Genomic DNA, 16,356 nt, shown 5'->3' with positions numbered 1-16,356 from the left:
TGGCCCCTGGGCGTGCACCACGGGAGCCAAGCAGAAATCACCCTCATTCAGCCCGAGTCATCTGCCCTCCACGGTGGGGTCTGCGTGGCCCCGGCACCCCGGCCCCCCAGCTCCAGCCTGGTGCGGCCACTAAGGCTGCCGGGAGAGCACACGCTGGGAAGCCTTCCTACTTGTCACGAACAAGAGGCTGCCGAAGCCAAACTAGGGGCGGACACACAGTCACTCTGAGACACACACTCATATTGTCGCGTAACTGGGGGCCCGGTCCAGACAGCAGTAGGACTGGCGTGGCAGTTACAAGGCAGAGGTTTGAGCCTCCACTTCGGGGTCTCTATCACTCAGAGGCAGCCCGCTCTCTATCTCAACCAGGAAAAAAGAGCCCCAGATGGGGACAGTAAACCAGACCCACCAACGGCTTTACTTAAAGGCAAATAAACCCTCCCCTGAATGTGCCCCTTATTTTCCAAAGAGAAAAATGGGGGTCACATAGTCCTAATAAGGGTCTGTTATGACCATCAGCCCGGATTAAAGATGCAGGCAGGCTCTCACCGGGCTGAGCAGCACCTGGGACCCCGGGCTGCGGCCACCCCAGGCTCCCAGCCCTCAGAGAGCAGCCCGCTGTGCCTGCCCCGGGGCCCCCTGCCTTCACCCTGCACTGAGCCCCCTCCTCCCAGGCCTCCTGGGCCGCCCGCTCCAGAGCTGCCGCTCCTCTCATTCCTGGCAAAAACATCAGAAAGAAACAGACATAGCCATTGATTTTCTAATAATAATTGTGACAAAGGAGGCCCATTTGGGAAAGGCTCTTGGGGTTTGGAACTAAGTTCGGCCCCAAGGTTAAAAGAAATGCATTAGGGCTGGTTTCAGTTCTGGCTCACCCAGCCCGGCAGCCTGTTTCTGGCAGATCTCTGCGCCTTTGCAAGGGGTGGCCAGCTTCCCTGCACGGGGATCTGATGTCCACCCTTGGAAAGTGGGTCTGTGTTAATCCGAGGCCCTCAATCTCCCAGGGGGACAGAGAAAATCCTCCCCGGTGTGTCCAGAAGCATCCTTCACGTTCAGGTGCTGCAGATGGTTGCAGCCGCCCAGAGAAGGGTCCAGAGTGCCAGAGTGGGGGGCTTCCCAGCTGTGGAGGATGCGAGATCCTGGCACAGACATCTGAGGATGATCACAGCTCCTCAAGTCCTGAGGCAGGGGGATGGATAGGACTATCTCCAAAGAGCTAGCCTCCGCACAAGGGGGAAGACCCCACATTCCACTCCCACGGAGATGGCCTCTCCCCTACAGTGAGCCCCAAGGCACCAGTGGCCAGTCAGAGCCTCTCACATTCTTTGAACACAGTATCTCACTGTTGTCCCCTTTGGCAGGCCCAGATATGCCCCAGAGAGCTGGAGAGCCATGTCCCCTCGCTCTTGTCCTTCTCCATGGGAGGGGAGACAGGGCATGGCCAGGGGGAGGGAAGAGAGCCCCATTGTTCCCTGGCCAAGCTGGGACAGCTGGACACAAGCTAACAGCCAGTGTCAGAGAGAGAACACCCCTCCCTCATGTCCCAGAGACTGACCGACCATAACAACAGGCTTACTCCCTGCCACCCTCCTCCCCAACGCCACCCTCAACCCCAGGACTTTCTCAGTCTCTTGGCCCTGTCCCCCGTCTCTGCCCGGGGCCTCTGCGTCCACGTGCTCCGCTCCCTACAGGCGCACACGCACAGCACACGCACACATGGACACACACACACACACACACACACAGCCTTCACCCGGAGTGGCGGTGGGTCAGAGTTGCCCTCAGAGCCTCTACCCCAGCAGGAGACCCCGGGGCTGGAGGAAGCTGGTGAAGAAAGGTGGAAAGAACCGCCCAAGGGGCTCTGAGATGTCTTCGTCCTAGCGCCAGAGCACGAGGAGTGCGATGCCCTCATGGCGAGGACGTGGCCTTTAGGATCAAAACAGTCAGCAGCACTCGGTGTCCTCTGGAGGCTGCTTTGGGCCATTCCACCACCTGGATGATGACAGTCACCTCAGCCCAGGGCCTCCACCCCACCCACCAGACCTCAAAGAACAGGGTGCCAAGACAGCCCCATTCCTGGGGGTCCTCACTCCGGGTGGCACAGCTGGCTCCAAACCCCCCCCACCCCCCGAGGTGGACTGGACCTGAGGCAATGAATCCCCTTCATCTAACACACACACACACACACACACACACACACACACTGCACTTCTGGGGGCCGCAGCCCTAACACACATCCATACACCCATTTCAGCAGAACACAGGGGCCCACCACCCGAGTCCCATGGACAAACGCCCCGGTGTCAGGCATCATCACGTGCCTCCCCGGACTGGCCGTGTCCACCCCCACAGACCCAGCTCTTCTTTCCAGCCTTCCGATTTCCAGAAGCCTGGATTCCTCAGCTCCAGGTGACGGGGCTGGGTGTCCGACGGCATGCTTGGGGCTCCGAAAGCCAGGGTATCCGGGAGGCCACCTGCTGGGCCAGGGCACCAGAAAGCCACACGGCGATCACACTAGCAGCCCCAGGGCAAGCCATGCCAGCTCCCCTCAGGACAGGCCCACCACCCCAGAACTGCCCCGAACCCCCAGGTCCAAGTGAACACTGCACTCCCCACCACTGGGTCAAGGAGAGGTGAAGGGAGAGAGGGGAGGTGGAGGACAGGGGGCATTCTGCTAGAGTCATCTCCCCACTTTCCATGATGGGGAAGAGGAGGGTCTGTGCCAGCACCAGATGCTGCCATCAGTGGCCACCAGTCCCCATGACCCCCTAAGCCTTTTCCCAGAACTGCTCAAGGCCACGGCATGGGGCAAGCTCAGCACGGCCTCCTCCCTAACCTGGGCCTCCGGGCTCAGAGGCACAGGGAAAACAGTGAGGTGAGTCTCCCCAGAGCTAACAGCCTGTATGTCCAAGAGACCCGGGGCAGACGTGAGGGGGCATCACCGTCAAATAGAGCAACGGGATCCTTGATGAAAGGTGCACCATACTGGGGCAGGTCAGGCCACCGTGCAAAACACACGTGGCAGTGCTATGATCTCTCCATGTTTCACATCAGGAAATTGAGCTGAGTAATTAAGAAATTTGCCCAGAGTCACAGAGGCAGTCACAGGCAGAGCCAGGACCACACCCAGGGCTTCTGACTCTTGGCCGTGGGTCCCAGGATCAGAGATTGGGGATGAGGTCAGAGGGGATGCTGCGTCCCCACGGAGTACCGCACTCGAGAGTGGACAGAGCGGCAGGTGCTAGGGCGCCACTGTCTGTCATGAAGCCTGGTGGCCCATGCAAAGCACAGCCTGGCTCCTGCTGAGACCCTGGCCCAGCAGCCTGGGCGGTCTGGCGAGGGTGGCCGGAGAGCCGAGCTGTCCCCACCCTCACCGAGCACACTCAGTGCAAAAGCCTGTGTGTCCATGGGGAATCTGGAAGCTCATCTAGTCACCCCAGACCCTGTGTCCCCAGCAGGTAAGGCCAAAGCCAAAAGCATCAGGCCTGTGTCCATGCGGAAGTGGGAGCACTCGCTCATGCAGAAAGGAAGGGGAGAGGGTCTCGAGAGAGGGAGGAGGAAGTGGGCAGGGCAGGGAGGCAGTAAGGAAGGGAGGAGGGGGCAAAGAGAATGGGAAGAGATGGAAAGAGGAGAAAGAGGGGAGGAGGAGAGGGAAGGTGGACGGGAAAATGAAAGAGGACGAGAGAGGGCAGGGGTTTGAAGGAGTGGCCCATGAGAGAGGGGGAAGAGAGGCTGACAGCCACAATGAGGGCCAGAGACTTATAAGGGGGAAGGGGGTAGAGGGAAGGGGTGGAGGGGCGGAAGGGTGGAGGGGTGGAGGGGAACCAACCGGAGAGGGAAGAAGATCGGAGCCGGTGGAGAGGAGGCAGCCGGGAGCCGGGGTGCCCGAGGCCCTGCAGCTTGGCATTGTACGCTGCCCACCCCCACCCCGGGGGAGCCGGCAGGGAGGGGGACAAGCAGGAAGGGAAGGCAGGGGCAAGGGGACCACACCAGGCAAGGAAGGCACCACGCCCACAGCACAGGGGACGAGGGACACCACACACATGGAGAACGCAAGGGACAAGCCATCAAACAAGACGAAACAAAACAAAAACAAAGAGAAAATCAAGATTAGTTGGTGTTCTGAGTCTGGGAGCCGGCCACACGCTGGAGAGAGGTTGGGGGGGGGCTGTCAGACAAGAAAAGAGGGTGCGTCCAGGGTCCTGCTTCCCCAGGGGCATGGGGGCCTCCTGCTGTCCTGCAGGACGCCACACCTCTCTCTTTTCTCACCCCAGCATGGGGCAAGCAGGGGCCGGTCAGGGACCTGGAGATGCAGTCCCACTGGCCCACAACTCACTTGCCCCCACGGTCAGCATGGCCCCAACCTGGGACCTCTCTTCTCTCATGGTCACCTGCCTCCTTCTGGACTCAGCTGTGACCCCACCAGCCTGAGCCCAGGGGCCACAGTCCCGAGCATCCATCATCTCCAGGCCGTCAGTCCTTCCCTTGCACTCGCCTTCATAACCCTCTTCCGCGGAGTCCCTTACATTTCTACTCCTGCCCCCAAGCTGCCGGGCACCACTAACAAGTCCTTCAGATGAGCCCGCCTGGATGCCCCATAAAGACCTGCCATGCCCTCCTGTTCTCCACGCTCGCAGACCCCCTGACACCGCAGGGGCCGCACGGGAAACCGCGCTCCTTCACCAACCTTCTGCCTCACAAGCTGCTCCACACCAGCTTCTTGGCCCCATCCTCCCCGTGCCTCTACCTGCCAAATGTGGGAGGCTGTGGGACTCAGCCCTGGGAGCTCTTCTGTACCTGTGGTCCCCGCTGGGCGCCATCACGCAGTGCCACCTGCATGCGACATCATACACTGGCGACATCGTATACTGGCATCATTGTGCCACCGCTTCTAAGCTCCAACCTCTCCCCTCAGAGCTTTCGAGGGCATCTGCAATCTGTCATGGCCAAAATCACACCTCGGACGTTCCCCCCAAGTCTGCCCTTCCTCGATATAGAGCAGCTCCACCCTTTAGTTGCTCAGGCCCCCAAACCCTAGAGCCGTCCTCGACTTTTGTTCCCATCCCACATCTAGGTCTGACGGCCCCACCTCCAAAGCTGTCTACAATCTAAGCACTTCTCCCCGTCTCCACAGCCACCACTCTGATCAATAGCAGCAGCCTCCTCACCGGTCTCCCTCCTTCCATCCTGGCCACACTGGTCCTTTTAGAACAAGTCAGACAATGTCACTGCTCTGCACACAGCACACAGAGCAAAAGCCCAAGTTCGTATAATCACCCACCAGGCCCCCCGCAAGCTGGCCCCCAGGCCTATCACCTCTCTGACTTGGTGCCCCACTACACTCCTCACCTCAGGGCCTTTGCACTTGCTGTTCTATCTGCATGTTCTCTCACGGCCCAGTGTAGCCTTCCCTGATCCTGTGTAAAATGCAACCACCCACCCTCCCTCTGCCGCTCACTGACACTCTGCTGCTTTACGTTATCTCTGTGGCACTTATCATCCATCTGACGTAATATACATGCATTTGCTTATTTGTTTATTGTCCCCTCATGGAGGCAAGAATTTTTACCTCTTTTGTTTACCACCATTTTTCCAGAGCCTGGACTAACACAGACTAGGAATTCATGCTGAATGAATGGCTGAATGGGCCTTGATATCATCTCCTATTTCCACACAATGAAATGTAAAAGTTGGGTTCTCAGTTCAAGGTCCCAAAGCCTGATACCGGTATTTCCCTAAATTTGTATTCACCCTTTATTCCTACTTCACAGAAGAGGTATCTCACCTCCTCGTTGAGCCTAAATCACCCATCCACTTGGGCTCCTAGGCCTATATCCACTCTTACTTCCTTACTGATCTTTTTCTTGCAGTTTCTTTCTTTCTCTTACATCTTTTTCTACTTTTGATTCCCTCCATATTCAACCTCTGCTTCTCCTCCTCTAAAAAACATTCTCATGGCTCCTATATTTACAAAAAATAAAAAATAAACAAATAAAACTCCCAGCATCTTGCTACACTCTTTAGCTACCCATGCTCTTCCCTTTTATCATACAACCACTTGAAAGAACAGTTGACATCCTGTCTGCGCGGCCTCTCTGCACTCACTTCTCAATCCCGCGGTCTGCTTTCTGTCATGACCACTCTACTGAAAATATGTCTTTGAAAATCCCCGGGGCCACCTAATTGGCAAGCCCAGTGGATTTTTCCCAGTCCTCCTCCTCGTGATCTCTCCAGTGACATTTCGAGCCCCGCACCCCTCCTTCTGGAAACCTTTTACTGTCTTGACTTCTGTGGTGACCCACTGTCCTTGTCTTCTCTCGCTGTCCTGAACATTCCTTCTCAGCGCCACCCCCACTCCATTCCCCTCATGGCCATTTCACCCTAAGTTCCTTTCTCTCCATGCCCTCTGACATAGAGATCTCATTCATGGCCAAGTGTTAATCTACATCGTTGTGAGGATGACTCCAAAATCTATAGTTCTTTCTACTCTTTCAAGCTCCAATTCCAGATGTTTAGCTGCTTTCCCTACATCTACTACCTGCAGGCTCCGCCATTACCTCAAACTCAACATATGGAACACTGATGTCTTCATCTTACACAAAATCCACTTCCCCTAAAGCCTGGCTTGTTAATGGAACTGGCATTCTGGTCCTATTCATGGAGCACCAGATTCATCTTTGGTGTCTTCCTCTCCTTCACCTCCTATATCCAATCAATTTGTAAGTGTACTGGTTCCACTCTCGTGGTATCCTTAGCACCCATCTCTTTTTCGTCTCCATGGTCAGCACCCTCATGCAATGGCCCAACCCAGTCTATCTAATAAATGACCACATCTCCCAACTCAGAGTTAGAAACTCTCTCCCAACTCAAAGATGCAAACTCTCCTATTTTGCATCCTTCCTGCCCAGATCCACCAGATACATCTTCCTAAATTACAGCTCTGATCATGGCATACTCCAACTAAAACAGGCCGTGGCTCCACACTGCCACCAGGCAAGATTCAAACTCCATAGTCTAGTATTTTAAGACCAACAACCTGCAGGCCCCAGGCTGCCTTCCTTGACTCTCTCTCACACTGCCTATATGCTCTCAATCTACTATGTTCGTCAAACACTTATGCTTCCCTGTCTTCACTAAGAACCCTGTCTCTCCAATGACCCCAACCAGTTTCTAACTCCTACACCTCTCCCAAGGTTCTATTTAAAACCCACATTCAACACACTCCTCAATTTCTTCAGCTGATATGGATCTTTACCTTTTCTTTACTCCCACAGAATTTTCTCTATAGCTCACTTATTAAGAAAGACTTCATTTTAAAGTTCCAATTCTTTCTCCTCTTACTAAACTCTAGACTCCTTAAAGATAAGATGCACATCTGATCTCCAACATGCATTGAAATCTCTACCTCTAGGGACATCTGAGATCAGTCCAGTCACAGAATCAGGATTATAAGATAACATGGACTCAACAACTCTGACTCCTATTTCTTTTTCTTGTCTTATTGCACTGGCTAGGATATCCAATATAATGCTAAGTGATAGTGGTGATAACAGGCATATTTATTTTGTCCTTGGTTTAACAAGAATGCTTCTAATGTTTCACAAGAAAGTGTGATGTATATGCTACAGATTCCTGGCACCTACCCTTTATCAAGTTAAGAAAACTACTCCTATATTCTCTGACATCCAAGCTGAAATAAGACACAAGGAGTTGTTGGATCAAAGTAGAATGAACCAAGGATACAGTATTGGAGAAATACTGAGCCAAGGAAGAAGAGCCAGGAGAAACCAGATCAAGTTCATAGCCATGAAGAGGCTCTCCCTCAGATCTGAGCTTCCTGGGTTACTCATGCTGAAGCTTATGTTCCAGCTTCTCGCAGAAAAATGTAGAAGATGCAGGAGGAAGTGGTACTAGTCTGTTCCCTGACTCCCAGATTGTTGTACACAGTGATCCTGCCTCTGCAGGGTTACTGAGGAAGTTGTGCAAACAGGACCTGCTGACATAAGAAATACTTTCATGACAGGGTGTGGACCAAAGAGGCCCCTCTATAGCCTTGGAGACCAAATATATCTGTCCACTCTATACACCTCATCACTTCTCCTGACTGAGTCACTCACAGTTGGTGGAGAGGATGATAGCAGGGTTGGGGACAGAGACACTGTACCAACATCTCTCCCTCCCTATGACTCCTTGGCAGCCAAAGCCTGAGCAGCTAAGGATATAGAGGCTGACAGTCAAGACTTCAGAAACTGGTAGCAGAGAAAAGGCTGAGAGGAGATGCACTACAAGATGCCCATCCTTCTGACCCATTAGAAGGATGATGGGCATCCTTCTGGACCCATTAAGGTACAGCTTCCTTTAGAGCAAGCTCCAGGAGAGCTATACAGAAGGGATTTCTGGTAGGGGAGAGGAAATTCACTCTGCTTCCCCAGAGAATCTGGCCCCAGATCCCGCCCATGATTAGGTTAGAGTGTTACTATTCCTCAGGTCACCTCAATTCTATGAAATATTAAGAGGGCCCCATTCTTCCCCCTTTAACAAAATCTCTGACAAAGAAGCCAGGGGTCCTTATCTCAGGAGCCCAGAGGTGGGGAAAAACCAGAAGATGGCAGCCCCATGTGGACCACCTCATAAAGCTTTTCACTTCTAGAGTTAGAGAACTACTCATCCTGTGTTTTGATTCTCAGCTAAAAGCAATAATGTGCTCCCTGACCAGCTCTCCAGGCAAGATGAAACCCTGATTGCCAATTTCCATGGAATAAATACTTCCATCGTGGCCAATTTGAAGTTACTGAGAGTGGAATGAGGAACTGCACTCTGCTCTGAAGTATAGCAGGGCATCCATGCCCCACACAGGTCCTAGACACAGACCAATAGCCAGCTGGCCTGCCCTCAGCTATTTCCCCAAACCCACTGTCCATCCCCAGAGAGGGGTCTCCCTCTCTTCCTACAGCTGGTATGGTGACTCAGCTTCCCCTACATTTAGGGAAAGAGGTGGAGGGCAGAGTCAGCTGCCCAGGCTCCTCTTCTCCTCCCTGAGCTCTCATCACCCTGGCAGCTGAGGGGCTTGGCACAAGGTCCCCTACCCGCAGTCTCTAGTCCACCCCTGCCTGGCCTTACCTCCAACATTTAAATAAACCCACAGGATTTCCCACCCAGTTCAGCTGCCCCCATGGAATTGTCATAGGCTTAGGCCAATAGGAAGGAAGGGAGCCCTTCCCATCCCTCCCAATGTGGCCCTGCACACTCTGCCATTTCTTGCCTTTATCTCCCCAATAAGCTCTCTGGTCACTCCATTCTCTCTCCTCTCTCCAGAAAGTTAAGCCCATTCTCTGATAGGAAATGGAGCTTCGTTTCTGTGTCTGCTTCTCATACAGAGCCGGTCCAAAAGCAAGGACCAACAAGACAGTTGAACAAGAAGGGGAACCTTGGTCTCCCCACCAAATGAGACATTTCCTGAGGGGACCCACCAGGGTTGAGCACTCAGGTAGAGCCCAGACCTTTAGGACACCCTCTCTTCTCTACTATGCCCCTGGGAGGGCCCAAGGACCTGAGTCTACAGAAACCTCCCCTCCAGCCTTCTCCACACCTTCCCCCAGGAACTGAAGTCTGAGGGCTGCAGGTAGTTGCGAAGAGCATCTTCTCTCTGCCTAGAAAATCTGTACTCCAGCCCCAAAGTAACCACCTCCAGGAACCTTTCCCTGATCATCCTAGCTGATAAGCCTTGCTTTTCCTCCAGCTCTGGGGTGTCGGTCCCCACCCCTGTCATGGCACACCTTACACTCCTGTGTACCTCTCCGTTCCCTAAACTGTAAGCTCCTTGAAGGCAGGAACTGAGAGACACTAGTCTTTGAATCTCAATGCCTGGCATAGAGCCTAACAGACATTGAATGCAGGAAGGGATGGCTGGCTAGCCTGTGAGCTCCTGACACCTCTTCCCCAGGTCAAAGCAGCACCTGCCAAGGGCTGATGGCTGCCCTGGCACCTCCCCCCAGCAAGACCAACCGAGACCAAAGAAGGAAGGCACAGAGGGGGTGGGAGGGGATTGCCAGGACTGATGGTCCCTGAGGCTCTCACCTGCTACGCGGTGGGCCACCAGTCCCTCCAGGTTTAGTGGTTCCTCCTCTGGAGTGCGCGAAGGGTCTGAAGTTGCCTCCTTCGGTGGGAGCGGAGGCTGAGCAGTGAGGCCAGGGAGAGAGGCTGGGGGCTGCTGAGGCCCTGGAGGGCTCTGGGTAGTTGACAGGAAGGCAGATGAGGAGGAGGCTGGGCTCTTTGGACGGAAACTCTGGCTGGACCCAGCTGGACATGGCTGATAATCATAAGGTGAGTAAGGCCTGCCAGGAGGGAAGGACTCCACGGCCAGGGAGGCCCGTGGGGCCAGCTCAGGGGTTCCCAAGGAATGCCCACTGGGGATGTAGCCAGACCTGGACTGGGTCAGTGGATGGGGCTGGCAGGAGGAGCCTGAGAGAGGCTGGGAGGACAGCGGGGAAGCCCCTGGCCAGGCCCCCGGGACACTCTGGGACTTGTGCAGGGGGGCGGAAGCTGTGGCCGGCTCCAAATCCAGCATCAGCATGTTGAGTGCTTCGATGGACTGCTCAATCTCCTGCTGGGAGGCTGCCCTGGGGAACTCAGGGAGGCCGGGGGTGGGGGTCTCTGCCGACGGCTGGGGGCTGGGCCTGCTGGGCCCGAGACTCTCCAGGTGGGCTCTCTCCTGCTGGCGAGGAGGTGGACGAGGCTGCTGCTGCTGCTGCTGCTGCTGCTGCCAGGAATTCAGGCCCCTCTGCACAGCCTCCCGGCTGCTGCCCCCGCGTGCTGGAGCTGGGGGCAGCTGGGGCTCGCTTTCCGGAAAGGACTGGGAGCGGAACATACTGCTGGGGTCATGGCCATAGTGGGAGGTGGTCACTGGCTGCGGCCAGGCTGGGTGGGGCCCCTCCCGCTGGTAGCCGGCTAAGCCCTCCTGCGCCGAGTAGGAGGGTCGCATGGGGGCCACGTGGGCCGCGTGGGCAGGTGCCATCCGGCTGGCGGACTCATAGGGGTAGGCCCCACCATTGACCATGGGTTCCACGGGGTAGGGCTTGTCCAGGCCGTTGGTCAGGGAGGACAGGGCCTCTGGGTAGCCCCCCTCACTGGTGTTGGTGACCCCGTCCAGGGAGGACAGTGTGCCCATGCTGCCCACGCTGTGCCCATCCTGGTTGGGCAACTCGTCGTCCAGGATGTCCGTCTCCCGCTCAGAGGCCAAGGCCCCACCGTTGACGTGAACCTGGGCTGGGACGACATGCCGGCCGGAGGAGGGTACGGCCGGGCCCCCCGCCGGGCGGGACCGGAGATGCTGGGGGTGGTACATGGCCCCTTGCTTCTCTCTCTCTACACCGAAGCCACTGAGCAGGCGGTCCAGCTCACGCTTCTCCTCGGGACTCAGGGCAGCAGGGGCGCTGGAGGGGCCGGGGGCGGGCTCATCGGTCTTGTCTGTCTTGGTGGAGGCTGTGGAGTTGCCGGAGTCACTGCTCACGGAGAGGGTGTGCTCCACGTGGTTGGGGGTGGCCGACAGGGCAGGGCGCGTGGCATTGACAGCCCCAGTGCTGCCGTGCAAGGAGTCCTTCTTCTTCACCTTGGCGTACAGGCTCCCGTCCAGGGGTCCCTGAGTGTGTCCCACCACCTCTGCAAGAGAGCCGGAGGGGACAACAGACACAGAGGTCAGTGGGAGGCATGACATCTTCTCTTCTCCCAGAGGAAAGGAGTGAAGAGCTTCCATTCCCTGGATCCTAAAATCTCCTCTCCTGACTCAAGATAGAGCTGAGGTGAGGGATGTGGGAGAGGAGGAAAAAAGGACCCAACCCCAGGCTTTTGGGCCCCAACACAGCCTCAGGGCCAGGCAGTGAAGCCTAAGGTAGGTGGGTGTTGCGGGGGGGTCCTGGGAGCCTTGGGAGCAAGATGCCCCAGTCTAAACCCTGGCTCTGGCATCTCACCAGCTTCCCAAAGACTGGAAGCACTGGGTCAGGATGGGGTCCAGCAGAGCCAGCAGTCCCCGTGTCACAGAGGACATGCTTTCCCTCTGAATGCTGAGCTTGTGGGGTTCCGGAAAGGGGACTCAGAGACCAGGGTGGCAGGGGAAGCATCCAGAACACGAAAGGAGATGTTCTCATCAGGGAGGGGTGTCCCCTGTGTCATTTTGTCTGCACAGCTCTGGGGACCCCATGAGCAATACTTTCTCTGAAAGGAAAGAGTGAGCACTGGTGGCTCAGGGCCAAAGGGCTGACTCAGGAATGAAGAACTTCCCCACCCAGAGGGACTCAGTGATTTCACACCCTGTACAGTCAGCAGCCCAGCTTCCAGCCCCGACACACACACACACACACACACACACACACTTGCGTGCACGCACAAACACCTCCCCTCCCTTCGCTCTAAAGGCAGGCCCCCAGCTGGCAAGAAAAGGAAGCCCCCTCCCAAACCCTGCACAAACTCCAGCCAGACACCCAGAGTCACTCACACACCAACCACACACAGGAAAACCAGACACAAAGACATCCAGGGACACACACGCCAACTAATAATCACCCGAGTCAAACACCCAGAATTCGCCCAAATCAAACACCCTGCTGCACTCTCGGGGCACACTAGATGCATAGGTGCCCCCGAGGCGCCAAACACGGTGCCCTTTACACACCCGTTATTTCTAATCCTGTGAGTCGGGAGTATTATGCCTACTTTAAGGTTGGGAGAAATTGAGGTCCGCAGAAGTGAGGCCATTCATCTGCAGATACACGGGAGAGCTGGGATTCAACATCAGAACTAATTTAAAGTATGATTAAAATAAAACGAAATTAAAAGCGAAATTAATTTAAAATCAGAACATCAAAAAACCATGTAATTTTTATTATTCCACACGGTCTCTCGTATCACACGCACACACAGGGTCACTTAAACACATAAAAAGGCAGCAACGCCCCAACATAAATACTTCAATCTAAAGCCACAGTCATTTCACAAAATACAAGCTCCTACACCAGGCCCAAGGATCAGCCCTCAGGCCAGATAGTGGCAGCCTCTAAAAATAAACACTCGCACAGAAGCCCACAGCCAAAAACAAGTGATCACACAACCACAAAACAGGAACATCCTGATCAACATACACACTCAACGGACCACAGGCCAACCAGTGACGTCACGGGAGCTAGCACAGCGATGCCCAGCGAGGCGCATCGTCCACGCCCCCCCCGCCCCCAGGGAGCTGGATGCTCTGCTCACTCACTTAACTGTCCAGAACCACCTCTCCGTCCCCAGTGTTCCCTGGGGCTTTGGGACCTTGGCCAGCGGCAGGCCCCACGCAATACTGGGCCGGAGTGTGGCCACGGCCCAGGGCTCCCAGGGATCGGGCTGGTGTGAGTCGGAGCTCGCTCTAAGCTCCAGAACAGCTCCTCTGTTCTTCGTGCCGGGGTCCCCAGGGACTGCTTGGAAGACTGCCTCTTCCGACTGGCCTGTCATCGTCGCTAAAGGTGTCAAAGCTACTGGAGAGAGGCACTGCCCCTCATGCCACGTCCTTCCAAAGACCCACTGCCCCTCATGCCATGTCCTTCCAAAGAGTGGCACTGCCCTTCATGTCACATCCTTCAAGAGACACACACCCCTCATGCCACGTCCTTCCAAAGAGATACACTGCCCCTCATGTCGTGTCCTTCCAAAGAGAGGCACTGCTCTTCATGCCACGTCCTTCCAAAGAGACACACTGCCCCTCATGCCACGTCCTTCCAAAGAACTGGGCTCCCTGCTACACACACTCGCAAGAGACTCCAGCTGACAGCTTCCACAGCGGGGAGGCATTGAAGACCAGAGCTCTCCTCCATCAGATTTCTTGGGGTTGGTTCCCATGAGAGTGGGAAGCCGAAGAGCTGTCCTTCCTTCCCGATGAGCCTGGAAAGCTGCTGACCCCAGAGGAGGCAGGCCACTCCTGGGCCCTGGCCCCACTCCGAAGCTCACGCTGTGAGGCCAGGGAGCTGCTCTATCCCCTGTACCCCTTAATCTCCTAAGTTCCTCCTCATGTGGTCTGGGAAGTGGGGGGAACAGCAAAGCAAAGGGTGGAGTGGCCGACGGGCTCCCCCTTTACACAGAGGGTGCAAACCAGCATACACCTAAAAGTATTCTTTCCTTCCGAGAGAAAGGAGGCCCACTCCCGCATCATCTCGCTTGGGTTCCTAAGAGACGAGCTTTTGGCGAGAGAGCTAAGAAGGCATCCCCCGAGGGAGGCAGGGAGGACGATCTCACACTCATTCCCAGGACCCGATACCTTGCCCCGCTTGGCCCCTTCATCGATTCTTACAACGTCAATATTAAACCTATTCTTCCCTGGAATTTAGACCCACACGGTCCACTGTTTGTGGCCACATCACCAGTGATAATTGCCAGGCCACCGAGACTGAGTAAGAAAATCGAAGACGTGTAGATCGTTTAACTAATTCTTTTCTGCAAAATACAAATAGAAACATCTATCGCAGTCCTCCAGGCAGGAGCCAGCTGCTCCCGCCACTGCGGGCTGTCCTGCGCCTGCGCTGGCCTTCCTTTCCCTATCGAGGGGAGGCCGTGAGGACACCCAGGGCCCACCCCAGGGGTGTGCAGCCTCGAGAGGGCTCTGCCGAACCCCCAGTGTGTTGGCCTGACCCCAGCATGGCAGGTACCCCTGTTCCTCCTGCAGGAGATGCACTCCCCTCTGCCCCCCACACCAGTACACACACGCTCGTCACTCCCTTCTGCACGGCCACTGCCGCCACCTTAAGTGCTACTTAGCAGGACCACAAGAAGCCGGAACACAATGTTGGTTTGGATCTATTAAGGCAGGAAGGGCAAAAGAGAGTGGCAGGCAGGCCAAGGAGGAGGAGGGAAACAGCCCAAGGAGATGGGGGTAGGAGGTGGTTTCGAGGTTCTAAAGCCGAGAGGCCACCAGATCCAGCTCACAGTCTCTGCAGCCTCCAGGGCCACAGCCTCCAGGGCCACAGTCTCCAGGGGCATGACCTCCAGGGACTTCCAGGGGCACAGCCTCCAGGGGCACGACTTCTAGGGACCTCCAGGGACCTCCAGGGGCACGACCTCCAGGGACCTCCAGGGCCACAGCCTCCAGGGGCACGACTGGCATAGGGCAGGTGAGGATGAGATGCCCAGGGGCAGGGCGCAGGGGACAGAGGTGGAACCTGCCCGATCGGGGCATTGGGTACCAGTACGGGTGACAGTGGAGCAGGAGGATGGACGGCAGGGGTCACGCCAGCTACACGTAGCCAAGAACCCCCAGCCGCAAGAGCAGGCCACCGGGGCGTGCTGTGTCCTGGGCCACCTCCCCGGGCCACCGAGACGCCCACGGTCTCTTCAAAGCTCCACTTGCTTTGTCTGAATTTGTCTTCCACTCTCTCCGGCAGCTGCTCCCAGCCCCGGCTCCACCCTCCAGCACGAGCTCCACGACACCAAGAGGCCCTGGTTCCTCGGCGGCCGCGATCCAGATGTGCGAGTCATGCTTTTGGAAAGCTTCGAGGAAAATCCCCAGCTGATTGGACACGGACCCACCCCCTCGGCTCCCTCCAGCAACCTACGGAGGTGTGCGTGGTGCTAGAAGCACAGAACGGGCCAGGAGGCAGGGAAGGAAAGACGCGTGCATCCTGCACCCTTCGAAAAGAAGGAAAGAAAGACGGGATGCAAGGATGACCCGGGTTTAGGGCGGCAGTTTCCCAATTTTGATGTTCATAAGAATAGACTCCATAAGGAGTGTTAAAAATGTAGATTCTGGGGCCCCACCCCGAAAGATTTTTTACTCATAGGTCTGGGGCGAGGCCAAAAAGCAGTATTTTAGCTTTCCTGAGGCTCCGGGACTCGCATAGGTGGATACTATCTTGAGAAACCCTGACCCCCGTGGTCAGCACTTTAGACTCTGAGATTAAGTCCCAACCCCCCCCACTTTTCTTGCTAATGGAAAAGTTTCACTTATTTAGATGTCAGGACAGATGGCCCCGACCATGAAGAGTAAAAGGTGCCAGCCCGGTTGACTCCAAGAAAGAAGTTTCCTTTGGCGATGATTCAGCGAGGAGCGACCCCTCCTTGTCCAAGCAGCAGGTCTGTTTTGAACAGTGAATGATTTATTAAGGTTTTCAAGGAGGGGGCACTTCGTGACACAAAAGTCCTGTGGGTCCACGGCCAGCAGAATAACAATCACTAAAACATGTTCCCCAGAGCAGTGATGACCAACCAACGTGGAGGAGAATCAAAGCAGTGCCAACAGGAGGCAGCATCACGCCCACCCCGGACACAGTAGTTTAGAAGCAGACCAGGGCCTCGGCACACGCAGAGGGAGCCTCAGCTCCTTAAACACAGTGAGGG

General features: G+C 55.9%; 1 protein-coding gene across 17 annotated transcripts in view; it reads right to left on the bottom strand.

Annotated features, from left to right (window-relative positions):
* Window positions 1–16,356, bottom strand: part of TNS1 (tensin 1) — a 204,346-nt gene that overhangs the window by 35,406 nt on the left and 152,584 nt on the right. For 11 of the 17 annotated variants that reach the window (XM_077885485.1, XM_077885487.1, XM_077885484.1 and 8 more), the window contains 3 exons: window positions 10,078–11,658; window positions 3,830–3,913; window positions 2,322–2,474 (listed from right to left, as the gene is read on the bottom strand). In XM_077885485.1, the coding sequence (XP_077741611.1) occupies window positions 2,322–2,474; window positions 3,830–3,913; window positions 10,078–11,658 (1,818 nt within the window). The remainder of the gene's footprint in view (window positions 1–2,321; window positions 2,475–3,829; window positions 3,914–10,077; window positions 11,659–16,356) is intronic. The other 6 variants (XM_077885494.1, XM_077885489.1, XM_077885491.1 and 3 more) reach the window with 3 other exon arrangements.

This window comes from Canis aureus, chromosome 36 (genome assembly GCF_053574225.1).
Source record: "Canis aureus isolate CA01 chromosome 36, VMU_Caureus_v.1.0, whole genome shotgun sequence".
Classification (NCBI taxonomy): domain Eukaryota; kingdom Metazoa; phylum Chordata; class Mammalia; order Carnivora; family Canidae; genus Canis; species Canis aureus.
This window is presented reverse-complemented; position numbering and strand designations above follow the sequence as displayed.